Genomic DNA, 27,488 nt, shown 5'->3' with positions numbered 1-27,488 from the left:
CTCAAACTACCCTGAAATCTCATGCTTGTCTTCTCTTCTTAGAATGACCAGTTCCGTTTCTCTTTTACCAGATAACTGTCTACTCATCTTCTAGGAGCTGTTTGAATTGCTGTCGCTCCTGCTGGCTTGAGCTCCTCAAAGGCAGGGACGACTGTCCTATCCCTGGTGCCCATTTCTGTACAGACACACACTTGGTTCTCAATAGAATTGGTTGAATGGATTTGGGGGTGCACTAACCACCTTTGTATTCCCTCAGAGAACATTTGCCTTCTGTTAACATTGGTTCACTGACTACACTCATCTGATTGCACAGTTAGGAGGCTTACAAGCGTTGAAGAAATGAATTAGTTCTCATAGCACTACAGAAACTTGTAATTAAGAGAGACATGTATTTTTAGATTGGAAAATTCTCTGCAGATTTTATTGCCTTGATGTTACAGTGACATGTGACAGTGACAAAGAACTTCACAGTTTGCACATTTCTTTGGTCACCTTTCAGCATAAGAATGGATTACTCTTCACTTATGACTTTTGTGTGAACCTCCCGGCTCTTCACCCGCAGCTTGTTGACCTGGGACTCAGCAATGTCAGCCCGTTCCTCGGCCTCCTCCAGCTCGTGCTGGATCTTGCGAAACTTGGCAAGGTTGACATTGGATTGTTCCTCCTGAGAAAAGAAATTTCAGAGAACGAGAAAATTTGACATTTTCTGATTCTCACTGCCTTTATTACTAGGAGCGGCTACTGGATTTACTTCGTAAATGAGAAAGCAAAATGTCCTGTTATTTGGTCATGTACTTATTTGGGGGCAAGGCTTCCCACTAGTTGCCTCTGAACGTGTGGGCTCACAATGCCCCCTGCTCGGTCTCTCTCACTTGATTCTCTTCCTGGCAAACATAAGATGCTACGGTGACAACAGGGAGATCAGAGTAGCAGGAATCTGAATCTTTAAAAAGCAGGCATGGTGATAGTATTGGGTGCAGAGAACCTTAAGGAAAGTTTCTGATGAGAAAGATGATAAGATGGGAAAGGAGCCAGATGAAAAAGAAATAGTCTGATGGATATACTGTGAAGTCATTTAACAAATCTTAGACTTCAGAGCCCTCATTAGCATAGCCCCCGTGAGTGCTGGAGGTTGCTGGGAGTGATGGAGTGTTCTAGATAGGGAAGTGAGTTGTAACCAAAAAATATTTCTATACTAACATGTCTGGAAAATTGCTTAAAGAGTTCTCAGGAGAAATGCACTTGAATCGCTAAGGCTCCAGTAATTACTGGTAAAATTTTTTCATTCCAAATACTCATTTTCATACCTAATTTTGTACTCTTTTTCCTTAAAGAAAGGCTCTTAAGTTCTATAAACTTCAGGCTCCCCAAAAGCCTGAAGTTCAGGACTTCTCCTGAACTTTTCTCTGTCATTATGGAGCTACTCACAGCCTCTTCAGCTTGTCTCTTATAAGCTTTAACTTTGGTTTGTAATTTGTCCACCAAGTCCTGCAGCCTAAGAATGTTCTTGCGATCCTCCTCAGTCTGAAATGAAAGAGGTAGCAAATAGTGTTATTTGAAAACGACTCATTATTTTCATTTTCTTGAGAGAGCAGCAGGTGTGAGAAATATGGAAAGACGGGTCACCTGGTAAGTGAGTTCCCTCACTCTCCTCTCATGTTTGCGAAGACCCTTGACAGCCTCGACGTTGCGCTTCTGTTCATTTTCAACCTCATTTTCAAGTTCCCTCACCTGGAAGAGAACAAAGGCTTTTAGCAATTTGGCTGTAAGTAGCTGTATGAGCAGGTTGGGAATTGAATGAAGTGATGGGGACCCACCCTGGCCTCCAGCTTCTGGATCTGCTTCTTCCCGCCCTTCAGGGCCAGCTGCTCAGCCTCGTCCAGACGGTGCTGCAGGTCCTTCACTGTCTGCTCCAGGTTCTTCTTCATGCGCTCCAGGTGGGCGCTGGTGTCCTGCTCCTTCTTCAGCTCCTCGGCCATCATGGCTGCCTGATGAGCAGTAAAACAAAACCAGTTGAGAGAGCTGAGCTAGCACATCAGGATTCAAGTTTGACCAGGACCGTGTTGCCCTCTGCTCACATCAGTGATGGCCTTCTTGGCCTTCTCCTCTGCGTTGCGGGCTTCCTGGACAATTTCCTCCATCTCTCCCTGGATCTGGGAAATGTCTGTCTCCAGCTTCTTCTTGGTGTTGATCAGGCTGGTGTTCTGTTTCAAATTAATAAAAAAAAGGGAAGCACATTTAATTATATTCTATTTACATTGTCATTTTGACTGGTGTAGACAGGCAAAAATTCTTGATCCAGGGAAAATTCAGAATAAACACCAAATCAAAAGTTGACTCTTAAGTTATGCCTTCTCTTCTTTTTATCCATACTTCTGTTAATGAACCTTTTCTGAAATTCTTCCAGGTAAAATTTGATTTTTGGTATCAGAGATGTTCGACCATTATCAGTGGCTGTTTGTAAGCATGAAGCACAACCCTGACCCAAGAAAAAATTTAAAGTGCTGTACCCTGTAGTGCCACACAGCTCATGGAAAATGGATTATTAATTTTTAGTTGTTCATTCATGTTTGGTTAGCTTTATATTTAAAGAGCGTAAGTAGGGGCGCCTGGGTGGCTCAGTCGGTTAAGCGACTGCCTTCGGCTCAGGTCGTGATCCTGGAGTCCCGGGATCGAGTCCCGCGTCGGGCTCCCTGCTCGACGAGGAGCCTGCTTCTCCCTCTGACCCTCCCCCATCTCATGTACTCTCTCGCTCTCTCAAATAAATAAATAAATAAATAAATCTTTAAAAAAAAAAGAGCAAAAGTAGCATCATTATTAGTACAAAAATGAACCAAGAATCTGTTATGTTTTGGAAAGTTGATAGTATGAAATATTTAATTCAAGGATACTAAAAATGAGTAAGAAAAATGTATTTTAATTTGAATTTAAAAGTATTTGTAGTATGTCATTTTAACATTTCCATGATGCTATTTCCTTATATTGCAATTTTTAAAAAGTATATAATATATGTTTATATAATATACAAATTAGCAAAATAAGAGGTAAGGAATAATTATTGTACTCTCAGTAACCAGAGACAACCATTGGTAACACTTTGTTTATCCTCCTGGATGTTTCCTATATATTTTCAACAAAAATGATCATGCCTTATATATTATTTTTAAGTTGCTCTTTTCACGTATTATGAACATCTTTTCATGGCAATAAGTGCATACTATAATGGCTGCTTATTAGCCTTGTGAGGCTACACTGCCATTTATTTTAGCACATGCGTTATAAACAACAAATGCTGAGTAGCAGTAATGATGGCTTCTGTGAATTTGAACTGAAGAGCTTCTTTCATGTAGTTAGCTTCATGTGCATACACGATACATAAAAATAACTTGGTGGCTTATTCTTTTTCCTCTGTTTTATTTGCTGATTGATTTGCAGCTTAGAGTTGGAAAAGACAAGATGGCCACTAATGTCACATATATGGTTATTGGTAGAAGGCCTTCTGCTTTTTTACAAAAGTTTCTAGAACTCTAAATTTTGTCAAATCAACATGATTATGTCAGCCCATAAATATACCCGTGAACTGGCTAGGCCCTAGTACTTCTTAGTAATACACATTTTCCAGAACTTCAGGAAGGGAACCTTGCCAAGGTTTTCCCCTCAAATTATCTTCAACTTCAGGGAATGCATTTGCTCAACCAGAGTCCTGAACCTCACCTGGGTGTGCAAGAGTTGCACACGCTCACTGGCATCCAGAAGCTCTTGCTCTGCCACCTTCTTGCTCCTCTCGGTCTGCTCCAAGGATGCCCTTAGCTCTTCAGTCTCAGCCTGCAGCAGGTTGGCCCTGCGCTCCACCATGGCCAGCTGTTCTTTAAGGTCATCTTGGCCTCTGATGGCATCGTCCAAATGTAGCTGAGTGTCCTACACAGAAAGAGGCAAAGACTCTTACTCATGCTTTCATTAAAGCGAGTACACATTTGGGTCATGTACATACTTTGTTCTCAATAACTTAGAGTATGATTAGGGAGGGAAAATCTGCAAGTCCCTTTAAAGACAAATTCTTTGTAGCCTAGGGTAGTAGGTCTCCTCAAAAGAATAGGATATTATATTTTAGATCCTAAATCATAAAAAAATAACCATGGCTAAAGCTATAAAATATTGGATCAAGAAAGCATCCTCAGAGATGAGCTGGTCTAATGATGTTGTTTTCTATATATTAAGTATAGATATGTGATTTTAAAAATGTATGTATATATATATATATACATTATACAAATGAAGTTCACATAAATGAAGTGATTTGTGCAGTGTCTTCTCTTCAGTTGACAAGGTGAACTTTTAGACTTTCCAGATGTAAGCTGTTCTTTGGTTGTGTATGTAAAATTTTCAACTGATTACCATGTTATTTAGATTTATGGTATATAAATTATGGTTAACACCCAGACCGCATGACACCATGTGTGTTTATCCCAGTGTACCTTCAGTATTCCTTGTGTGTTTCTAAGATTCCTTATTGCCTCTGCAGCCTGGCGGTTGGCGTGGTTCAGCTGGATTTCCATCTCATTGAGGTCTCCCTCCATTTTCTTCTTGATCCTTAGGGCATCATTCCTGCTCCTGATCTCAGCATCCAGGGTGCTCTGCATTGACTCCACCACTCTGATGTGGTTTCTCTTTAGCTGATCGATTTCTTCATCTTTTTCAGCAATTTTCCGGTCAATCTCAGATTTCACCTGGTTTAACTCAAGCTGGATGCGAAGGATTTTGCCTTCTTCGTGCTCAAGAGATCCCTTTTTAAAAAGCAACACTTAGGTTACTCTTGGCTTTTTGATCCTCTCGGGATCTTCCCTGGTGTAATCTGAAACTGGCCCATGTACTTGGAGCAGGGAGAAGACCAAAGGAAGAGGCAGGCCACTCCAGCTTGGTGGTGGCAGCTTAATAATAGCAAAGGGAACTTACATGAGAGGCTAGTTTTGGGTGGCAGGAGGATGAATGGATCCCCACATCTGCCCACCAAATTTTAAAAGTTTACAAAGAGACGCTAGGTAGATTTAGTCACATATACCATGTAGGTATTCTTAACACCAAACCACTGTCTCAAGGCTATGTCTTTGGAGCAGCCTCTGGGAGCCGGAAAGGCAAGTGGAACCCATATTCCTGGGATAGGGGAACAGTCCGCAGTCACGTCTTTCTGATGGTGTTTACCTGGTTGTTACCTAGAGAGCTTGTTGTTTGTTTTGCACAATATGATGCTTTCTTTTTTTTTTTCTTCCCAATTTCTTTTTTTTAAATTTTTATTGTTATGTTAATCACCATATATTATGTCATTAGTTTTTGATGCAGTGTTCCATGATTCATTCATTGTTTGTGCATAACACCCAGTGCTCCATGCAGAACGTGCCCTCTTTAATGCCCATCACCAGGCTAACCCATCCCCCCACCCCCCTCCCCTCTAGAACCCTCAGTTTGTTTTTCAGAGTCCATCATCTCTCATGGTTCGTCTCCCCCTCTGACTTACTCCCCTTCATTTTTCCTCTCCTGTTATCTTCTTCTTTTTCTTTTTTCTTAAAATATGTTGCGTTATTTGTTTCAGAGGTACAGATCTGTGATTCAACAGTCTTGCACAATTCACAGCGCTCACCGTAGCACATACCCTCCCCAATGTAATATGATGCTTTCTTGAAGAAGGCATTCAGAAAACCACAAACTTCCATACATCTTAATTTAGCCTCTTCATTCTGCATTGCCAAGGAACAATGCAGTATTTCTCACTGAATTACAGGAGTTATCCCCGGTAGCTTTGCAACATGATAGCTGCTCTCAGTCGGTATTAATTTTTCAGTTTGTTTATAATGCCTAAGTGGGCAAATGGAACATGTACCTCTGCTTCCTCCAGAGCAGCCTGCAGTTCACTCTTCTCTTGATCTACCTGTTTCTTCACTTTCTCCAATTCATGGATATGCTTTCCCCCCTCTGCAATCTGCTCCGTCAGGTCTGAAATCTCCTCTGTAGGTTAATAATAAAATACCACATTCAGTTGAGAAAAATGAAAACTTGAAAAGATGTCTCCCCACCACTTTTGAAGTAGAATGGTTACAAAGACTCACGCTGTAAGTTCTTGTTCTCTCGCTTCAGGGTTTCAAGGTGATCCAGGGATTCCTCATAGGCGTTCTTGACCTTGAACAGCTCAGTGCTGAGTGCACGGGCCTCCTTCTGGGAGGCCTCAAGTTCAGCCTGAGTTTCCTCATGCTTCTGTTTCCCCTCTGCCAGGACCTGGAAGTACATCAGAACTAAGCCTCTGTGATCAAGAATCAGGCCACTTTCCCCCAGGAAGCCGGTCACTGTGGGCCACCTTGTCAAAGTTCCTCTGCTTCTTGTCCAGGGCGGCGCAGGCGGCGTTAGATCTCTCCACGTCCAGCATGAGGTCCTCTACCTCATTCTGGAGCCTCTGCTTCGTCTTTTCGAGGGAAGCACATTTGGAATTCACGGCCTCCACATGTTCCTCAGCATCCTGCAGACGCTGGGCCAGCTTCTTCCTGAAATGTTGGTCAGTGCGAGTGACCAAGAGCAGATTCAGAGCTACGACAGTGAACTTTATAAAGCTGCTGACTAGGAAAGCATATTTTCCCCAAGATTCTTTGCTTCTCTGTCCACAAATTGTTTAGGTTTTCTAAAAATGTCTTATCAGTACCCATTTTGTGTCTTTAGTTTTCCCTAGTGAATTCTTATCTTTATGTGAGGGGTTGTTAAACATATTCATGAGGCCTTTTTGTATGCATGGTGGTGGTGGTGTATGCATTATGAGAGAGAGAGAATGAGCCTATCTGATTATACAGTGGTGGAAACCACCATCTTCTCCTTACAGACAGTCATGTCCACTGAAGAACGGGCCAAGACCACAGCCCTCCCCGCATCACCTGAGGGAGCAACGTGAGGATGTGACAGCCGTGAACCGGAGGCGTATCATCAAGCATGCCAGCACTGGATAGCGTCATTAAGCATTTTTTAACATGGTCCTCTTCATAAATGAAACTGTGGCCCAAAGTGATGCGTACAAGGTCATATGATTATGATTAATCACTAACTTTCTGGGTCTGATGCCCCAGACAGCAAATGTTATTCCAGAATTATATTTCCCAAATACCCTCCAAAGTCTTACTGCTTCCTTCACCAGCTCACACTTAACTGGAGTGTTCCCTCTGCAAATGCTCGCCAAACCTCCTCATTCTGTTTAATTCTAGCAACTACTGAGATAAATGCAATTTAGAGAAGCTTCCTTCACTGGGAACATAATGATTATTTCCCTTCCATGTGTCACTCCCATGAGTTTTATTCCATAAAAGTGTGTGTAATTAGTGAATCAGTTTATTGATACTGGTTCTTAGTTAAATGACAGAGTATGATAGTCTTATTTTGAACCTCTAGGTAGGGATAAACTGATTATTGTTAATTATAATATTCATAATAGACCACTGTCTCCATTTTTCCTTATATTGAAGGAAATTAATTCTACTTAATTCATAAAGGGTATGCTGATAATTTTAATTCATTTTGGTGGAAAGAAATTTAAGGTATTTTTGTAATAGACCAAAATGTAGGGAGAGCTGTGGTCTCGGCCCATTCTTCAGTGGACATGACTGGTCTGTAAGGAGAAGATGGTGGTTTCCACCACTGTATAATCAGATAGGCTGAAATATTCCTCCTATCTTCATGCCTGAAATATTATTATTTTTTTATTATTTTTCCTTCACTGCCTTTAAACTTTTCTTTCTGCCTCTATCATTAAGAGCCCATACTTGGCCTCCTCCAGCTCCTCCGTGCGCTGGATGGCGTCCGTCTCGTATTTGGTCCTCCACTGGGCCACCTCGCTGTTGGCCTTGGACAGCGCCCTCTGCATCTCGGCCTTGGATTCCTGCTCCTCCTCATACTGTTCCCGCAGCAGGTCACAGTCGTGGCGGGAGGACTGCAGGGCGTGGGCCAGGGCGTTCTTGGCCTGGACCAACCAAAAAGTGTGCATTGTACATTTATGTTCTGGTCATTGATATTCTGTAAGTGAAGTTCAGTAGTGTGTCACGCTACAAAGTTCAAGTGATTGAAAGTCTCAGAGAATTCTCACCTTAGACTCCTCTTCCAGCTGCCTCTTTAATTCCTCAATCTGTTGTGTAAATGCTTGTTTGCCTCGTGATAGCTGAGACACCAGAGCTTCTTTCTCATCTAGCTGTCGTGAAAATTCACCTGTGAAAGACAATGTGAATGATTTAGTTCTGTCATCTAGATGGAAGACTAATTTAAAAAATATGATAACATTAGAACTCTTCTTACTCCATGATGAAAAGAATAGCTCAAAAACTTTGATGTGGTTGAGAAGGTTATTTCTTGCTTTTTCAAAAATGTGAGCTTTGGGGCACCTGGGTGGCTCGGTTGTTAAGCATCTGTCTTCAGCTCGGGTCATGATCCTGGGATCGAGTCCCCCATCGGGCTCCCTGCTCAGCGGGGAGCCTGCTTCTCCCTTCCCCTCTACCCCTGCTTGTGTTCCTGCTCTTGCTCTCTCTGTCTCTGTGTCAAATAAATTAATTAAAAAAATGTGAGCTTTCTTTGATATTTTAAGGTCTTTCTTTCTTTCGAGTAATGCTGAGGTAGCAAAAAATTTCCTCAGCCCAGGAAGCTTAATTTTCTTCCAGTTATAGCTTATAATCATCCTTTTTACCATCTCTCAATAAAAAGAAGAAGGAATGACAAATGAATGATAAATGAGCGTGCGTGGCTTAAGAAATGATGGGTGTTAGGAGGTGTTCACAAGTGGAGGCTTGCCTTTCGTTCTTTGGCTCTCTGCATGCTGGCTGTGTGTGCCCACTGACCTGATTCTGTGTGTAAACGAGCCTTCTGGGCTGACAACTCATTGATGAGGCGTTGCTGTTCCTCTTCCTTCGTTTTCACTTCACTAAGCTGGTCCTCCAGGGTGCGGCATGTTTTCTCGAGGTTTCCCTGTGGTGGGAAGTAGAAAACGGGAAAAGATGGTACATTTTTATTTGTAAGTCTGCATTTGGAGATAACTACTTGTGGAAAGGAGCTGAGCTGTATTTACTTTTCTAGCCACTCCAAAGCCCACCACAGTGCCCTGGATATAGAGGCACATAATTTGGGCTACATGAATAAATAAATAGTTATGAAAACTGGATTATTGTCTTTGGAAAACATGAACATCATTTAAATTCTGCATCATGTGGAGTATGGTTTTTAGATAATTTTTTTTCTGAAACTGCATTCTTTCATAGTCATGGGGATAAAAGTTAACATGATTTCTACAAGTTAGGTAGGAAGACTGAATGATTCATTTCAATATAGTGATGTCTAATAGGCATAAGAGGAATAATTTTAAAGTGAGATAACATAGCAGCAGTATCCACAATAGTCAAACTATGGAAAGAGCCCAGATGTCCATTGATAGATGAATGGATAAAGATGTGCTGTGTATACATGCACACACACAATGGAATACTACTCAACCATCAAAAAAATGAAATCTTGCCATTTGTAATGACGTGGATGGAACTAGAGGGTATTATGCCAAGAAAAATAAGTCAATCAGAGAAAGACAATTACCATATGATCTTACTCCTATGTGGAATTTAAGAAACAAAACAGAGGATCATGAAGGTAGGGAGGGAAAAATAAAACAAGACGAAACCAGAGAGGGAGACAAACCACAAGAGTCTTAATCATAGGAAACAAACTAAGGGTTGCTGGAGGGGAGGGGGGTGGAGGGTTGGGGTAACTGGGTGACGGGCATTAAAGAGGGCACGTGATGTAATGAGCACTGGGTGTTATATGCAACTGATAAATCATTGACCTGTCTCTGAAACTAATAATACATTGTATGTTAATAGAATTTAAATTAAAAAAATAAAATAACATTTAAAGTTTGTACAGTTAGATTAGATATATTCATGTATAAACTCTATAATTTTGAATTGTTGCAAATGAAAAGGGGACAAGTTCACAAAAACCTTGGCTTTGGAGACAGTCTCCATGTTACTGGTGAGGTCATCGATCTCCATCTTCAGTTCGCTCTTCTCCTTCTCCAGCTTCTGCTTGACCCTCTGCAGGTTGTCTATCTGCTCCCCGAGCTCGGCCACGCTGTCCGCGTGCTTCTTCCTCAGGGTGGCCACCGTGGCTTCGTGCTGCAGGGTGGCCTCCTCCAGGTCCCTGCGCATTTTCTGGAACTCGGCCTCGCGCTTCTTGTTCATCTCGATCTGGGCGGAGGTGGCCCCGCCGGCTTCTTCCAGGCGCTCGCTGATCTCCTCCAGTTCCCGGGAGAGGTCAGAGCGCTGCTTCTCTGCTTTGGCCCGGGAGGCCCGCTCTGCCTCGATTTCTTCCTCCAGCTCCTCGATGCGGGCCTGGGGGTGACACATCAACATGAATGCCAACTCATGGCAGATTTGATTCCTGGAATGTGCAGAAGAGGTGGGGGGTTCGACTCACCTGTAACTCCTTGATCTTTTTCTGTAGCTGCATTGCGAGGGCCTGCTCATCTTCAATCTTGCTTTGCAGATTGCTTATTTCAAACTCTTTCCTGTTAGAGGAGCAACACATAAGCTCTCAATCAATTCTCTTACCAGTTTTCTTTCCCATGTATGGTGGAATGTCTTTATATTGCTGTGTTGAGGACGTGAGTAGTACCTGTTCTTACAAGTCAGTAAGGTAGCATTTTCATTAAATAAAAAAGTCAAAGATACCATTTTTTTTTCCTGTGTGCTCTGAAGTAATATTTTAGAGAGCTTTAAAACATCTATTTCACTTGAATTGACAGGTAACGAGCAGGTTACTCACTTTTTGAATTTCTCATCAAGTTGCTGCTTGTCATTTTCTATATCCATCGTGGATTCTTGGGCTAACTTTAGGTCTCCCTCTAGTTTCCTCTTGGCTCTTTCTAGCTCCATGCGGAGTTTCTTTTCTTGTTCCAGAGATCCTTCAAGCTAAATATATAGTGGATTTTATTTATTTCAGTCCTAAGGCACTGAGCCATATGTTACTAGCCATCAAAGATACACAGGAGAATTTTTAAAAATACACCAAATAGTATGGGAATTTTAATTATTATTTGCAAAGCCACAGTGAGAGACTTCTGGGCATTACTGATAGTTGCATGTCATAACTATTTTATATGGAGAGGAAATACTGTGTTTTTCACACTTACGTCATCCACTTGCTGCTCTAGCTTGGTTTTAGCTTTGGTCAGGGTGTTGACTTTATCTTCTTCTGCCTGCAGGTCATCCAGGGTCAGCTGGTGGGCCTCTTGGAGGGCCTTCTTCTCCTTAGTTAGCTTTGCGATGATTTCGTCCAGGCCTGCCATCTCTTCTGTAAGGTTTTTGACCTTAGATTTGAACAGATTATAGAAATGTTAATGATATCTGTCGTCTTGATGGAAAACAAGCTTAGGACAGTGTCGACCTGAGATGGAAAATGGAGATAAGAAGCTAAGCCAGGCCCACTTCACTGAAAAGTATGGGGGAGAAAGGTCAAGGTAAATAGAAATAGTGACGACTAAAGAGATGACATAAATATGACAGTATTTTCCTTTCATATTCAGTAACTTTAGGATTAAACTTTTAATTAAAATACTTCAGTAACAATCTAGCCACTTGTAAACACTCTAAAATGGATCATGATTGTACCTTGTTCTCTGTGGCATGCTTCTCCTTTTCAACCTTGGCCAGGGTCAGCTCAAGGTCGTCAATGTCTTTCTTGAGCTCTGAACACTCGTCCTCCAGTTTCCTCTTCTTGGCCGTCAGCTCGGCGTTGATCTCCTCCTCATCCTCTGCTCTCTCGGTCACCTCCTTGATCTTGGCCTCCAGCTGGATTTTGGTTTTGATCAGCTGGTCACACCTTTCCTCTGCATCAGCCAAGCCATCTGCTTCCTAAGGGAAGAAATGAAACAGTTTAACTTTCTAAGCTATATCTGCAAACACACTGTAATTTACTAAAAGGTGGATACTTCAATAACTCAACCAGTTTGGTCAACACATATGCCAACTTTTAACAGTCTACTGGACAAATATTTAGTAATTTTAATGTACTGATTATACTAACATATTTCCTCTAGCTGTCCCTGTGTGGAAGGTCAGATCAGGGAAACGAGCCTTTTGGCAAAATATGCCTCTGTGCTACTTTGGAAAAATCACTTATTAATTCTAGGACTCCATTTCCTCACATTCGAGGGGATTGGTTAATTTAGCCTTTTCTCTGACCTGGTAAGAACAACATAACTTCTGTTTATGTACACAAATACTAAGGAAAGGACAGTCTCATCTAAGAGAAGGGTCTATAAAGGAAGGAAAATGTCCATGGACATCTTCATGACTCTGCTCACTGATGACCATACCGCATATGAATGTGCACATGAACATACACAGCATAATTGGTGACTTCGCATCTATTGCTTTTTTAGGTCTGAGTCTTAGTATTTTTGAACGACAAACAATTATAGCACATGTTTTAGTGGAAACCATTCATTCAAAAACCTTAAGTTAAAACTTTTTCATATCCACTCCCACAGTGTCTGGGAGATAAGAAGTGGCTGAGCTGTGCAGTGGATGACACTCACAGACTGAACTTGGAGTTGCAGGTCATTTTTCTCTTGCATCAGAGCTACCATCTTCTCTTCAAGCTCTTTCCTTTTTGCCTCTGACTTAGCCAGCTCTTCCTTGGTCTTCTCAAACTCTTCCTTCATGGTGGCCATCTCCTTCTCGGTCTCTGCGCTCTTGAGGAGAGGCTTGATCTTGAAGTACAGCTTCATCCAGGGCCAGTGCTTGACGTTCATGAAGGCGCGGACGTTGTACTGGATGCAGAAGATGGACTCTCTGTAGGAAAGAATAAAGACGCAAATAAGGAACCATGTGGACAGTGGCCATCACTCAAAAGAAGTAATGACTGTACCAGATTCAGCCATGAAAGTGCAGAGAACAGCGACTTGGACTCAGCCCCTCACCTCCTCTCCATCATCTTCTTGAATTCCACCCTCATCAGGTACCCTCTGCACACAGCTTGGGTGCGTGTGATGAGTTGAGCCAGCTTTTCATCTCGCATCTCCTCTAGAGTTCCCAACAGCCCAGCTTTAAAGAAAACCTTGCCAAAGAACAAGCTAAATATGTTATTTTCACTCATGAGAAAGTCCAAAGGAGATGAAATTATTATAGAGATTTAGGTTGAGGGTACCTTGGTGTGACCGAATTTGTACTGGGTGTGGTCGATGTCAATAGACCCTAGAAGTTTCTCAGAAGCCTTCTTACTGTCAATGAACTGACCCTCTGGGACAGCACTCGCATTTAGAACCTTGTATCTATCAGAATACAAAGAATATAAAAGCATGGTTTTCCTTCTTAGTAGAACTGTTAGTAACTATCATTGAAAAAAATGATAGACTGAGTTTTGGAGAAAAAAAAATTCCATTAAAATAATCCAGCAGTGCTTTAGGTGAACCTTGGGAAAATATGTTTAAAAACTTATGATAATATAAAACAAGCCTCCGTTCTTTGTTTTTTTTAATTAAAATTTTTTTATTGTTATGTTAATCACCATACATTACATCATTAGTTTTTGATGTAGGGTTCCATGATTCATTGTTTGCGTATAACACCCAGTGCCCCGCGCAGAATGTGCCCTCTTTAATACCCACCACCAGGCTAACCCATCCCCCACCCCCTCCCCTCTAGAACCCTCAGTGTGTTTCTCAGAGTCCATCGTCTCTCTCATGGTTCGTCTCCCCCTCTGATCTCCCCCCCTTCATTCTTCCCCTCCTGCTATCTTCTTCTTCTTCTTTATTTTTTTAACATATAATGTATTATTTGTTTCAGAGGTACAGATCTTTTATGATCACCTTTCAAATAATTGCATTTCAGTTTTCAAGAAAAAGTTAAAAGATGTTTGAATTGTGCGGGGATACTGCTCTAGGCTAGCACATTGAAAGGGAGGAATAATGAGACACAAACCTCTGTTTGAAGTCTGCATAGAGGATCCTGCTTGGGAACCCCTTCCTGCAGATGCGGATCCCTTCCAGCACACCATTACACCGCAGCTGGTGCAGGACAAGTTCATGCTCCATGGCCCCTGAAAAAAAAAAAAGTGTTTTCTATATAATAGTCTAATGAGAAGTCAACTGGAGTCTTACTTGGGTATCATAAATGTCTTACCAGGAGTTTTAGTTTCATTGGGAATGAGACAGCGTACAAAGTGGGGGTGAGTGCTTCTCAAGTTGGTCATCAGCTTATTTAAATTCTCCTGTAAACCATATGAAAAGTTTTGAAGTCATTCTTTGTTGCATGAGAGTCCCTGTCAATGATCTGGAGTGAATGTGCCCCATTTCACGAAAAAGTAAATGTAACTGACTACAGTGGTTACTTTTAAGAGAAGGTTTGATTTCATGTGAAATGTGTTCCACTCTAGATCTTTTAGATTTGGAGTTTTAAGGGTAACTGGTTCATTTATTGTAAAGTTTGAACCCACATTATGGGTTTTCTTTTTGTTAAATTTTTCCTAACACGTTTTTCATTTTCCTTTGACAACAGGGCTTTTTTTTTTTTTTTCGGTTTCACCATAGATTTCTTTTAAAAAGTTTTTTAAAGTTACGATAATTTAATTTTGTTATAGAAGTAGTCTTTCGGCATTCAAGAATATACTTACCCTGAAAAGGGCTGACACTGTCTGGAAAGAAGAACCCTTCTTCTTGGCACCTTTTTTCCCACCACCACTTTCTGAAAAATAAAATAGAAAAATTAAAACTATTTGCAACAGCTTTGAAAGTACTAGCCATAGGTACAAGACTGCCAAAATTCCTTCGAAATTTAAATTTGCACTTGTTCACTTGTATCATTCCTGTTTTTCTTTCTGTATCTTTCTGCTGACTATAGATTAGGAAAATAGAAGCATTGGCTCACATAGGTATTCAGGAAAACAACAACAGTAAAAGAACTGTGGATGAAAAGAGTAGGTGTGGGGAAGGGATGGGACTCCTCTCCTCCAGATCAGCAAAGTGTGTCCCCTGAAGGGAGTGCCCAGAGACAGAGTAGTCCTGCCCTCCTAGGGCACACAGGTCCCAGAGAACAGGCAAAGTTGCATGCTTGCTACCAGGTGCATGAGCCTCTACTAACCTGCAGGGAAGTCCTACTTCCTATTCGCTTGTGCTTCTATACTGTTAGGTGTGCATCTGGTCTTAGGGGACTTAGGAGAACAGAATTTCAATTCCTCAAACACTAGTGCCTTGAAAAAGGATTTCCTCATCTCCAGCTTAGTTGGATCCTCGAAGGAACCAATACTATTAAAATAGTAGAAATGAGTTGTATGATCTTGAGCAAGTGACTTAACCTGAGTCTGTGTTTCCTCATTGGTGAAATGAGGCCATGGATGCACAAAAGCATCCATGTGTCAATTTTAGCTCTGGAAACTTACGATTATAAGACCGTAAGCACGCTAATTAAATACACTTCCTTTCATTATCTATATTGGTTAGTATGTTCACTCTGTGAACATACTAGTGATATTAAGAATGACCTGCTTCAGCAGTTTGTCCCCCAGCAAAGAGGAGAGCCAGAGTCTTCATTGCAGACTTCTGATAGAGCCCAACCACGGTCTCATTCAGGGGGTCCTTGTTCTTGTCCAGCCAGCCGGCGATGTTGTAGTCCACGGTGCCGGCGTAGTGGACCAGAGAGAAGTGCGCCTCGGCCTTGCCTTTGGCAGGCTTGGGCTTCTGGAAGTTGTTGGATTTCCCAAGGTGCTGCTCATAGAGCTTGTTCTTGAAGGAGGTGTCTGTGGCCTTGGGGAACATGCACTCCTCTTCCAGGATAGAGAAGATGCCCATGGGCTGAGAGTAGGAAAAAAGGGATGATAATAATGAGTTCCTCAGAAAAATATGCTCCAATAGTTTATGTACTTGGTGGAAACCTGAAAATGTTCCAGAAGAAGGGATGATAAGAAATTAAATAAGCACGATCCTACTTTATTGCCTCTTCTCTGCTACTGAAATGTGAAAGAGTCATGTACCATGGACATATGGGAAATATGTTTGCTAGAAAGACTCGGTTAAAAAAAAAAAAGCCCATCTGTGTCATTTGGCAAACTTTATGTTCAGAGTATAAAATTAAATTCCAAAACTACCATTTCAAAGCTGAATTCTTTATCCTGTAAATGTATAGATCTAAATACTTTCTTCCCTCCTGACAATGTAACTTCCTCACCTCAAATCTAGACATGACAAAAGTACGAAGAGGAGAAAAATTACGGATAATGATTAAAAATTATCCATTCCCAGGAGGAAAGAGCGTCTCATGTTGTATCATTAGAGCTCTTTGTACTCTGAGCTCTGTTCCCCCCACGGTGGAGTTAAGTGATCATAATTTGGTTTTGCTTTGTAAGCAGACTGACTCCTTTCAGTGGCAAGTTTGATAGGAAAGACTGATAGAAAATCCAAGGTTGAGGATTTTGCTTCATCACAAATTGTCTCCCAAAACTATTTCAATGTTCCTGGAACTGAGTACCATGTCGTTTTCATGAATAGCAGAGATAGTATATATCACCAAATTAAAATTGTTTTCCTCAAATTGGGTAGACCTAGTCTGATGTGACACTCTCATCTTTCATATTTTTATAGAATTTTGGCATGAATGTCTGAAGTGTTCATAGAAGGCAGTTGTGTTTGCTTTTCCTTTCCCACTGCTTAGGGTAGTGTTCACATATAACCATATACTTCATTGGTATCCATAGGTAAACGACGAGTTCCCAATATTACATTTGTAAGTGTTTAATGATTGCTTGATGAGTTTTAACATATTCAACACTAATAGAATTATTGCCCCACTTCCTTGATAAAGGAGAATTCAGGGTTCATTTTCCAGGGATGACTGTAGAGAGGTTTGGTGTTTATTCAGTAGTTATCAGAGTCTTAATGCCTGCAACAACTGAAGAGCTACCCTTCCAACCTGGAAGACGTCTTGACACATTCTGCCTTGATACCCACGAAGGATGATCCGTACACCACACACCATCATGGAATCACCAGGACCAGTGACAGTACTCAGAGGACTAGCGGCAATTTCATTCCTTACTCCCGTGCACGTGAGGGAGAGTGAAGTTATAAGAGGGAGAAACGTGCAAACTTGTGTCTGTGTACATGGTTGTATGCACTGCAGTCATTTTTCTATGAAAAACTATTCATGAGTAACAACAGGTCACCTGTGACACACCAGACAACTGATCAGAGTACACGGGCCTGTCATCAAACACCACTGCTTGTTCTTTGAGAATTGGGATTGCAGTTAAGCATAACGAGGCAGACAATTTGTTTTTCATGTCCTGAAGGCTTAAAAAGTCATACAGACCTTCTCGATGAGCTCGATGCAGGCAGCCAGGTCCATGCCGAAGTCGATGAACTCCCACTCGATGCCCTCCTTCTTGTACTCCTCCTGCTCCAGCACGAACATGTGGTGGTTGAAGAACTGCTGCAGCTTCTCGTTGGTGAAGTTGATGCACAGCTGCTCCAGGCTGTTGAACTATAGAAAAAGATAAATATAGGGAGTTACTCATGACTTAAGTATGTCTTCTGCATTTAAGGTATTTTGGTTTATTAAATTACAAATGTTCAGATTGTTTTCTTACTATATGATGTGATTCTAAAAGGTATTCACCTTTAGACTCCTCAAATACTATGCTTTTTGTATGAAATCATTAGGCCGAATGCTATTAAATAAGGACATCTTTTAAATATTCCCTTAGCGTAATTTGAGAAAGCATTTCTCTACCTGTTTGGATCCATGATAGATGTTGAATATTTATTAACCTTTCACAGACCATTCACTGAGACTTCGAGACTTGAAAGAATAAAATGCTCTCTCTTTTCCTCTTTATACTAATTTACTTGTTTCACATCTCCTCAGAGACCCTTCATTCCTACAAATTCCGTTTCGTACTTTTTGTAAAGATAATTTTGAATGCTCTAACAAGATGGATCAAATGACTGGGGATTTGCGTTTGCTTATTTTCTGTCAGTTCACTACTCACATCAAAGATCTCAAAGCCGGCAATGTCCAAGACCCCGATGAAGTACTGTCTGGGCTGCTTGGTGTCCAGCTGCTGGTTGATGCGGGTGACCATCCACAGGAACATCTTCTCGTAGATGGACTTGGCCAGAGCACCCACCGAATTGTACACCTTCAAGAACAGTGGTAGTTTGGTTTTTCGAATTAAACACAGTGATGGAGCCTGGGGTCTCCTGTGGCTCAAACAAATCATGGGGGTTAAGTCATGCTTACCTGCTGCACAGTCTGGCCTTTGGTGACGTACTCATTGCCAACCTTGACCCTGGGGTAGCAGAGGGCTTTGAGCAGGTCAGCAGAGTTCAGGCTCTGGAGATAGGCCGCCTTGTCAGCAACTGCACGAACGAGATGAGAACAGCTGTATAAGCTGACCACAGCTTATACAATTTAAGGTGTGAAGGGTAATGACAAAAAAAAAGTTTTGCTTGAATATGTGCAAATGTGACAAAACCATTTGTCACACTAATTTTAGTCATTTTTTTTTGAGAGGATAATTTGGAATGTAGGAAATTGATGCACTGTGTGATACTTAAAATATAGCTAAAGTAGACCACAGATAAAAATAATTTGAAAAATTCTGACCTAGAGGAGGAGTGATAGGAAAATTCTGATTTTTTTTTTTTTTAACGGTGCTTGTGGACATGTAAATTATTGACTGGAATAAAAAAGGTCTTAATCAGATCGTAAATACTAGCTTACAGTAAGTCAGTGAAAATTGGAATAGGCAGAAATCACACCTCCACAAATCTTCTCAGTCACGTAAAACATGCAGCATGTGTGTCATTTCTGCCCTCTAATACTTTCCCGGTCATCAGATAGGTCAAGAAAGTGTAAACTTGGCCCCTGCCCTTGAGGACCTAATGGTATCAGCTCTGTCAGCTGAAAGATGTGAGCAGGGAGCGGTACCTTCGGTGCCGTCCGGCTCAGCCTGCTCCTCCCTCTGCTTCTGCTTGAACTTCATGTTCCCGTAATGCATCACAGCCCCCGTGAGCTTGTAGATGGCCGCCTTTTCATCAGTGCTGAAACCCAGGATGTCCACAGCACTCTGTGGAAAGAGTTGAATTTAAATCATCTCCCAGTTACCACCATGGCAGTTACCCTCAGGACACTGGGGCCTGCCTCCCCTCCTTCTTAGGATGTCTTGGCTAGCACTTTGCTGTTTTCAGGAGGCAGTCCTATTCTCCAGCACTTTATTCCACAAAGCAGCATTAGTAGGTGTGCACCAGTTTCCCACTGAGTCATGTGGGCAGTGAAGATCTTATGTGTCCTGTCCACACTCACCGAGCCAAGACTCGGAGCCTTGGCTTTGGATGCCAAGGACAACACTCTTCCTATTTCTCCACATTAGCCGGGCCTTGCTCCACAGGTTTCTTTCTCATGGGTTTCCTTTGCTTCACAAATCTGTTCACTCCTTTTCCTCGTATGTTGTCCTAGCCGACTCCTAGCCTGACTCCCCGGATGTGACGAACGCAGTTGGGAAGAGGGGAAGAGCAGTGGCCCTTGAGGTTTTCCCTCTCTGCTATCAGGTCACAGCTCAGCTGGCCATGAGATGCCTGGCAGTGAACTTCACCTGATCGTTACTCATGCAGGGAAGAGACATTTGTGAAAAGAACGTCTCCTTTTATTGAAATATTGTTGTGTCTTTTTTCTCTATTGGATTTTGGTCACCTTCTTAGTTTGGTCACCATTCTAGGCTTTGCAAAGGCTCATGCAGTGGAGGCAGGCATCAGACAAGGAGGGGGAGTTTGCTTATGTAACTCTTTCTCCAGATTATTTACCCCCAGTTCCAGCTCACTGACTCAACCTATTTAAAATGCCTAGACATTAATAAAGTCTTAGAACAAGACTGCGATGCTTTTTTTTAAACTTCCAACACGAGGTTATTTGTCAACTCCCTAACCCTTTTGGACATATGAATAATAATGAGGTAAAGCTGGTAAAAGCTGATATTTATGAGATGAAGGCACACAAATAGTTTATAGACTTTTTGAAAATAATATTTTAAGAGAAGAAGTGTTTTTGTAAGCAACTCCTAATCCTGTCTTGGGAATGTTGGGATATTCCCACTGGTATTAAAGTTAAGAATAATCAAAGAATGTTGACTATTCAGAAATGCAAAAGAAAACATGAAATATGTATAAAGTATATGTATAAAGAAAATAAGCCAAAGAGTAATGATCCTTAAAAAAAAAAAAAAAGAAGAGGAGAGAGAAAGAATCTGTAGTTCCAAAAATAAAAGTAAAGGCTCATGGAGGCCAAAAAGAATTTTTGAGGTTAGAGAATCCATTTCTTTTAAATGCTGCATAGAGGGGGGAGGGGAATACTGTTAGCCCCCAGAGTGACATTTGAAATAAAATTTGTGTTTACGTCTGATTACAGAGGAACTGTAGAAATCATCATGTTCTGTTATAAAAAAACCTAAAAATATCGTAGGGTCCTTTTCACAGGTTATTGGATGTAGGGTCTGACATAGAATAAGAGAAACGTCACTATAGGAGTACAAAAATTGACCCAAGGGACCGATGAGGAAAAAAACAAAAAAGAGCCAACTAGCCAAGGAATGCCTAAGACTTAACATTTATTACAGACATTTTAAACTTTCTGATACATAAGGCGGACGCAGGCATTGAAATATCCTATAATTTTATTCCAAGAGTGAGGAAGCCTGAAAGGCAATATTGCCTATTTGTTGTCTTTCTGCTAATGCTTTTGACTCTATAGAGGGGAGTGTTGTATACTGCAAAATGAATTTGCTTCTTCCTGTTCTGTACCTGTTACTTACATCTGTGGCTAGCAGCTCTTCCTGGTCATCGATGCTGGGCACTGTAATTTCACCTTGACTGACAAAGGCAAAGTCATATGGGTTGGTGGTGATCAGAAGCATTTCTGTACACATGAAAAAGAACAAATATAGACAATTACTTTGGTTATCAAAAACATTTAGAGGGACTGCTTAGAAAAAAAGGGCTTTTATTCTTCCTTTCTATTTTCCTTAGAAAAAAATCACAGATACTTCTTACCAATAAGCTCTGGTTTCTTGTTGGACATGATTTGATAAAATATGTGGTAGCTTCTTTCAGCCTTTAGCTGGAAAGTAACACGGGACTTCTCCAGCAGATCTAGAAAGTCAGATTGAACACACTTTAAAAAAGCCACAATGGAAAATTAAGCATTTGAAAAGTTCACACAACAAAGATAACAAGATTTTCAGTGTATTACCCCAAAGAAAAATATTCTTAATCACTAATACTCATTAACTTACATGTTTCAATATCTGCAGAAGCCAGTTTGCCTGTTGCACCAAAATGGATCCTGATGAATTTACCCTTAAAAAGGCAAAGGAAGACTTTTTGTACATATTCAAAGGCAGACAAATATTTTCTTTAGCTATGGACCAAGCGGATGGGGAAGATACTGATACCACATGCACAGAAGTGTCCACGCTGGTCCTCAGGAAAGGAAGACCAGGAGACTTACAAAGCGAGAGGAGTTGTCATTCCTCACGGTCTTGGCGTTGCCAAAGGCCTCCAGTAGGGGGTTGGCACTGATGATTTGATCTTCAAGGGTCCCCTTAAGAGAAATGAATGAGACAGATAAAGAGAGGGGGCGCCTGGGTGGCTCAGTTGTTAAGAGTCTGCCTTCGGCTCAGGTTGTGATCCTAGGGTCCTGGGATCGAGCCCCACATTGGGCTCGATCTGTTCTGCGGGAGGCCGGCTTCTCCCTCTCCCACTCCCCCTGCTTTGTAAGTTCCCTCTCTCGTTGTGTCTCTGTAAATAAATAAATCTTAAAAAAAAAAAAAAAAGAGACCCCAGAAAAGGTGAGTTGCAGTCTCCTGAAATAACTTTACATCAACTTCCTCCCCTGCTCCCTTCCTCCTTCCCAGGATTCTGTAACTTTTGGGTAAGGCTCGCTGGCTTTCTCTTTCTTTGTTTCTTTCTTAACACATTTTTTTTTAAATTTAAGATTTATTTGAGAAAGAGGGAGTTTGTGAGCGGGGCTTTCCAAAGTGATTAGAGGGAAGACAAATGGGGAGAAGGGGTACTCTAGTATAATGGCCTTGAGTTCTGTATGTCTCAGGCTCATTTTTTCCCTCCTAATAAATGGTTGTGAGAACTTCTGTCTATCGCACCTGGCAACACATCTCATTCTCACTGCCCACCCAAGAGTTATTGCAATTCGTTGCTTTGGCTCTTTTTGGCATCACTTGTAATTGGTTGCTATGGCTCTGAAGGACCTTGGCCATATTTTTAAAAGCCTAGGATTTCTTCTATCCTGGGATGAATATCATACCCACCTGCATTTTGCCAGCAGTAGGTTCCTCTTTTTTCTTCTCTCCAGTAATTGCAATTGTTGCAAAGTACTGGATGACACGCTTGGTGTTCACGGTCTTCCCTGCACCAGATTCTCCGCTGTCGAGTCCACACAGAGGAAAAAGTCAGAATCTAACCACTACAGTGATCAAAATTCACAGAGAGAAAGGCATGGAATCTACATACGTAATCAGGATTGACTGGTTCTCACGATCTGTGAAAGAGAAATCAGAGATAATGTTGAAAAATATATGTAGCACATAAGTTTTGTAAACTCAAAATTGTCTTTTAAAGCTCCCCATTCACACACACACACACACACACAAATGTATCAATTGTTAACTTTGCTTTTTTCACAATATTCTTTTTAAAATAAGTAACAAAAGATGTGCTAATTAGTGTGTTACACTCCTGTTACCTTTAGTGTGATAGAATATGTAATGAACGCACTATTTCACTGTACTACCCTGGGAATAATTTATCAATGTCAGGTGAATACTAGTTCCATGTTCCATTTAGTCACTTGGTTCATAGTTCAAAATCATGTTATTAATGTCCAATCCAAAATTTTGTGTAGTAATTGGGATAACGTGTACTATGAGCTTTCAAGGTGTACTTTTTAGGAGAGGTGATATATTAGCTATAATTAAAACGCATAGTTCATTCCAAAATTTGGTTAATTTTGATCTGGAATTAGCATTAGTTTGCGTTGTAGCATAGAAATCAAAGCAAAATTCTCTATGCTTTTGAATTGGTCCATTTTGTTCTTTTTTAAAAAGATTTTATTTATTTTAGAGAAAGAGCATGCATGGGGAGGTGGGAGGATCAGTAGGGGAGGGAGTGGGGGGGAGGAGAGAATCTCTAGAAGACTCCACACTGAGTGTGGAGCCTGACTCGGGCTTGATCCCAAGACCCTGAGTTCACAATCTGAGCCAAAACCAAGAGTCAGAGATGCCCAGTGGACTGAGCCATCCAGGCACCCCTGGTCCCCTTTATTTTAAATATATTTCCCCAATTTTATTAGATTATACTCCTCATCATATTAGAATACTATTATTATGCTATTACCATTACTATTATGTTTGTGCTGAACATTTAATTCTCCAAGTACTGCCTCTGTGTCTTCTATGTTATCACTATACATGTCCTTTATAAATGGCTCTACAGACGGTAATTATGGATTCACTCACCCGTCAGCATGAACTGATAAGCATTGTCGGAGATGGAGAAGATGTGGGGCGGGGCCTCCTGGCGCTTCTTGCCTCGGTAGGCGGCCACCACCTCGGGGTTGTACACCGGCAGCCACTTGTAGGGGTTCACAGTGACGCAGAAGAGGCCCGAGTAGGTCTGTGGGAAATGACAAGGTTGCTCTGTCTGCAGTCACATCATTAATCTGTCTTGGCAATAACTGCTTTATGTGCCAAGCGAGAGGGACCCAAGTACTGTGTCTGTTCTCCTAAGATTCAAGGGTCTCGTTCCCTGGCTGCCTCCCCCCTCATGGGCCCTACACACTATGCTTCCTTCCGTTTGCCCACAAATTCAGCACTAAATAGATGGCTTGTCACATGCACAGTGTCAACTACGTCAGAATTCACAACACTAACCAAGTGATTAGTCTTAAAATCGTAGTAAGCAAATTGGAAAATAGTCTTTGATTGGTTTTGGCTAACATAGTTCGTGGACTTAAGTTAGTGAAAAGTGAAAAGAAAAAAGGGGGCGCTCACGTAGATCATCCAGGCTGCGTAACGCTCTTTGAGGTTGTACAGCACTCCAGGCTCGTGCAGGTGGGTCATCATGGCCATGTCCTCGATCTTGTCGTACTTGGGAGGGTTCATGGAGAAGATTTGATCTTCCTTAACTGTGACAGTCTGTTAAGAAAAGGTGGAGCCAGTGCGTATCAACTAAGTAGCAGAAAAGGATCAATTATGCATTCCTACCCTACTTTGTGTTACTTACAGTCCCAGCATCGGTCTTCACTGTCACCTTCCCTCCTTCCCTGCTCTGCACTGTACTTTTCACATAGGATTCCTTAGCGTCCACCACAAAGACAGAATTCTTGGCATCAAAGGGCCTGTTCTGGGCCTCAATGCGCTCCTTTTCAGACTTCCGGAGGTACGGAGCAGCCTCCCCGAAAACGGCCATCTCAGCGTCGGAGCTCATGGCTGGGGGTTACCGGTGGCAGCGGAGCACCAGGGTACCTGGAGGACAGAGACAGAGCTGGACAGCGACCCAAAGTGAGGGTGGGCGTTGTCCTGTTGGTTTCACACTCCTGCGCCTCATGGGCCTGGCCCATTTCCTCAGCCCCACCTGTAGGGATCATGCCTGTGTCCTGCGCAAAGGTGCTGAGAGATTGGATCATGGCTTTGAAAGCCTTATGCTGGGAGCTTAATTCTGGTGATGTTGTAAGCCTCTGTTCCATCCTCTGTGCTGTGAGCCTTTGTAGACGAATATGGAAGAGTTTATGTTGCAGTCAGTAGCGTTTGGGATGCCCCACGTGTGCTCAGAATCTTTTCTATTTTGACTTGCTTCGCTTTGTTTTCTTTTTCTGCTCCTCCTTCCCGCTTTTTTTTTTTTTTGACATTGCAGTGATACAAAGAAATGCAAAATAACTGTTTCCAATGGCTTTACAACCTGAACCTATTTTATTTTATTTTATTTTTAAAATTTTTTTTATTGTCATGTTAATCACCATACATTACATCATTAGTTTGTGATGTAGTGTTCCATGATTCATTGTTTGTGCATAACACCCAGTGCTCCACGCAGAACGTGCCCTCCTTAATACCCATCACCAGGCTAACCCATCCCCCCACGCCCCTCCCCTCTAGAACCCTCAGTTTGTTTTTCAGAGTCCCATCGTCTCTCATGGAACCTGAACCTATTTTAAAAACTCAGATATTTAGTAAAAATTTTTTTCCTGGCCCAAATTATTAAAATCAGATTGATAAATTGGATACAAAGGTTATTAAAATTGGATGGATGAAAAGGTACCTTTGTTCATTCAGGACACAGTCCAGATTAAAAACACTTAATAAGCATGAATAAACTCCTACCTTAGGAGTAAATTATTTAGGTATCACATAATAAAGAAAAAAATAAATGCAACAAAAGTTGAAAATCCAACAAATGATTTGTCCTAAGTCAAAATTAAGTCTCATTTATTCTTAAATTGTGTGAAAGTAGTATTATCAAAACGAAAGATAACTTTAAAAGGTTCTTGGAGAAAAACATTTGAATGAAAAACATATAGTGTTTGTATATTTTTAGTTTATAATTTGTTTTAAGTTGGATTTCAGGATAATGGTTGTTTATCTGATTCTTATTATTTCAGATCTCTCTCTCTTTCTTCCTCCCTTTAAAAAAAAAGTACCGATTCTCTAAATCTCTCTTCTGAAGTCAATAGCCAGTATAAAATTTCAAGCCAAAATGAACTTTAAAATTTTTTCCACTGACACATGATTACGAGATGGCAGAGAATTTCTCTGATGGCAAGGAGAGGATGAGTGACTAGTGACAGAGGGTGGCTTCTGTGGAGGGGAAGGGAGGCTGGATTGTGGAAAGCAGTGTCTCTGTTGTCACAACAGCGAGAACAGCAGCCTCAACTTCAGGCTTTTTGGAAGGAGTCTTGGTATTTTGTCATCAGCATTAAACTTCCTCTCGACTGTTAGATATGGAATTTGCCACATACTCTGTCTCTAAAGTCAATCTAGTCAACCTATGAAAACCTCTTTTTTTTTTTTAAAGATTTTATTTATTTATTCATGAGAGACACAGAGAGAGAAGCAGAGGGAGAAAGAAGCAGGCTCCCCGCGGAGCAGGGAGCCCGATGTGGGACTCGATCCCAGGACCCTGGGATCGCGACCCGAGCCGAAGGCAGACGCTTAACCATCTGAGCCACTCAGGTGCCCCAACCTATGAAAACCTCTTGATGATACAGTGCAATTTAGACATACTTCCAGGGGACAGATACTGAATATTTAACCTCAGGTTCTTTTCTTCAGAGGAAAAATGTTACGCTGTTAATGTTATTTTTTGTTTCCTTGTTTTTACACAGGCCATTTTGCATTAACAGCACACTACTGTGGAGAGATTACTGTAATACAGTGCATTCACCAAACACAGAAAGGATGCCACCCTTCCCACCTCATGTCTGAGATCATTGGTTTCCCCGCCTGTGGGTCACAAGCCCCCAAGGATCCTCAGGGTTGTTGCAGGGGTTCCCGAATCCACCTGCCTCAAGTTTGAGCAAGCCACATCCTCAAACAAGTCTAAGTCACTATAGCTTCTTACTAAATATAAACTAATTAGGAATTTATCAAAAGTATTGCAGGTTTTCATCATTATGTGTGTTTTTAACAGAATACTAAAAGTACAAGTCCCAACATATGGAGTTGGGGAGGAGGTCCGTTGAATGTTTTGATCGTATGGAGGAGTACTTGGAAGCCACCATCTGAGATTACAGATGCAAGAGCTGCAGTTACCTTAGCCATCACCTCGAATGCAGCCTCCTCATTTTACCGATAAGAAAACTAAGGCCCAGAAAGGTGAAGGGTCATGCAGTGTGACAGAAGTGTAAGTGGTGGGGCTGGGACACAAATCCTGTTCTTGCAAGTCCAGGTTCAGTGCTGATTCCACTGTGAGATCCGGAAAGCCACCTGGCTTCCCTCAGGTAGCCAGAGTCCGGGGAAAGCCTGGATTGCCACCCGGAAATGTTGCCTACCCGACCAACACATTGTTGATTTTACCAAACAGTCTCTGTAATACATCTTCGCTGGTCAAATAGGACTTAGCGGTTCACACTGAATATTAGATTGTAATTGCTGCATTCTTTCTGAAGTGCTAACAACATGGGGAAGAGGCGAGTCATTAAATTTTGTGTTGTTAAATGGTCTGAAAAGTCAATATTTTATGAGAAGCCATTTTTAAAGAACAGCTGCTCCTGTATTACCTTATTGCTATTACTAGCCCAGGAAATAAGATGGTATAGTTTTTTAAGACTTAGCAGTAGAGATCCCTTTGTCCTTTAGAGTGTAGTAATAAATCACTCTTACCTCTCGTGTTACCAGATAAAGAAGGTGGCGGGCCTGAAGCAGACAATTAC

The 27,488-nt window shown here is 41.5% G+C and overlaps 1 protein-coding gene across 1 annotated transcript; it reads right to left on the bottom strand.

Annotated features, from left to right (window-relative positions):
* Positions 1 to 511: 511 nt before the first annotated feature.
* LOC114225320 (myosin-4) lies at positions 512 to 24,547 on the bottom strand. Its single transcript, XM_028124911.2, has 38 exons — positions 24,344 to 24,547; positions 24,112 to 24,255; positions 23,578 to 23,734; positions 22,574 to 22,601; positions 22,372 to 22,486; positions 21,555 to 21,647; positions 21,340 to 21,403; positions 21,098 to 21,196; positions 20,860 to 20,963; positions 18,984 to 19,122; positions 18,294 to 18,412; positions 18,043 to 18,192; positions 17,364 to 17,534; positions 15,541 to 15,850; positions 14,674 to 14,744; positions 14,184 to 14,271; positions 13,983 to 14,100; positions 13,210 to 13,333; positions 12,983 to 13,119; positions 12,599 to 12,854; positions 11,670 to 11,912; positions 11,192 to 11,368; positions 10,825 to 10,970; positions 10,477 to 10,567; positions 10,002 to 10,391; positions 8,853 to 8,979; positions 8,111 to 8,229; positions 7,791 to 7,987; positions 6,347 to 6,530; positions 6,102 to 6,267; positions 5,876 to 6,000; positions 4,476 to 4,784; positions 3,715 to 3,918; positions 2,079 to 2,204; positions 1,818 to 1,988; positions 1,627 to 1,731; positions 1,429 to 1,524; positions 512 to 664 (listed from the first exon to the last, which is right to left on the bottom strand). Exons 1-38 carry the CDS (start codon positions 24,545 to 24,547, stop codon positions 512 to 514), a joined length of 5,820 nt encoding a protein of 1,939 aa, XP_027980712.1.
* Positions 24,548 to 27,488: the final 2,941 nt, after the last annotated feature.

Source organism: Eumetopias jubatus, unplaced genomic scaffold (genome assembly GCF_037043125.1).
Source record: "Eumetopias jubatus isolate StellerSeaLion01/CBP00866 unplaced genomic scaffold, mEumJub1_p1.0 scaffold_10, whole genome shotgun sequence".
Lineage (NCBI taxonomy): Eukaryota > Metazoa > Chordata > Mammalia > Carnivora > Otariidae > Eumetopias > Eumetopias jubatus.
Note: the sequence above shows the minus strand (reverse complement) of the source record. Positions and strands in the feature narration are given on the sequence as shown.

Coding starts and splice junctions, on each gene's coding strand:
- LOC114225320 (XM_028124911.2), bottom strand. CDS start 24,547: ATGAGCTCCGACGCTGAGATGGCCGTTTTCGGGGAGGCTGCTCCGTAC. Junction 21,197..21,339: donor TTCTGCAGATATTGAAACAT/GTAAGTTAATGA, acceptor CTGACTTTCTAG/ATCTGCTGGAGAAGTCCCGT. Junction 13,334..13,982: donor TATGCAGACTTCAAACAGAG/GTTTGTGTCTCA, acceptor GTATTCTGATAG/ATACAAGGTTCTAAATGCGA.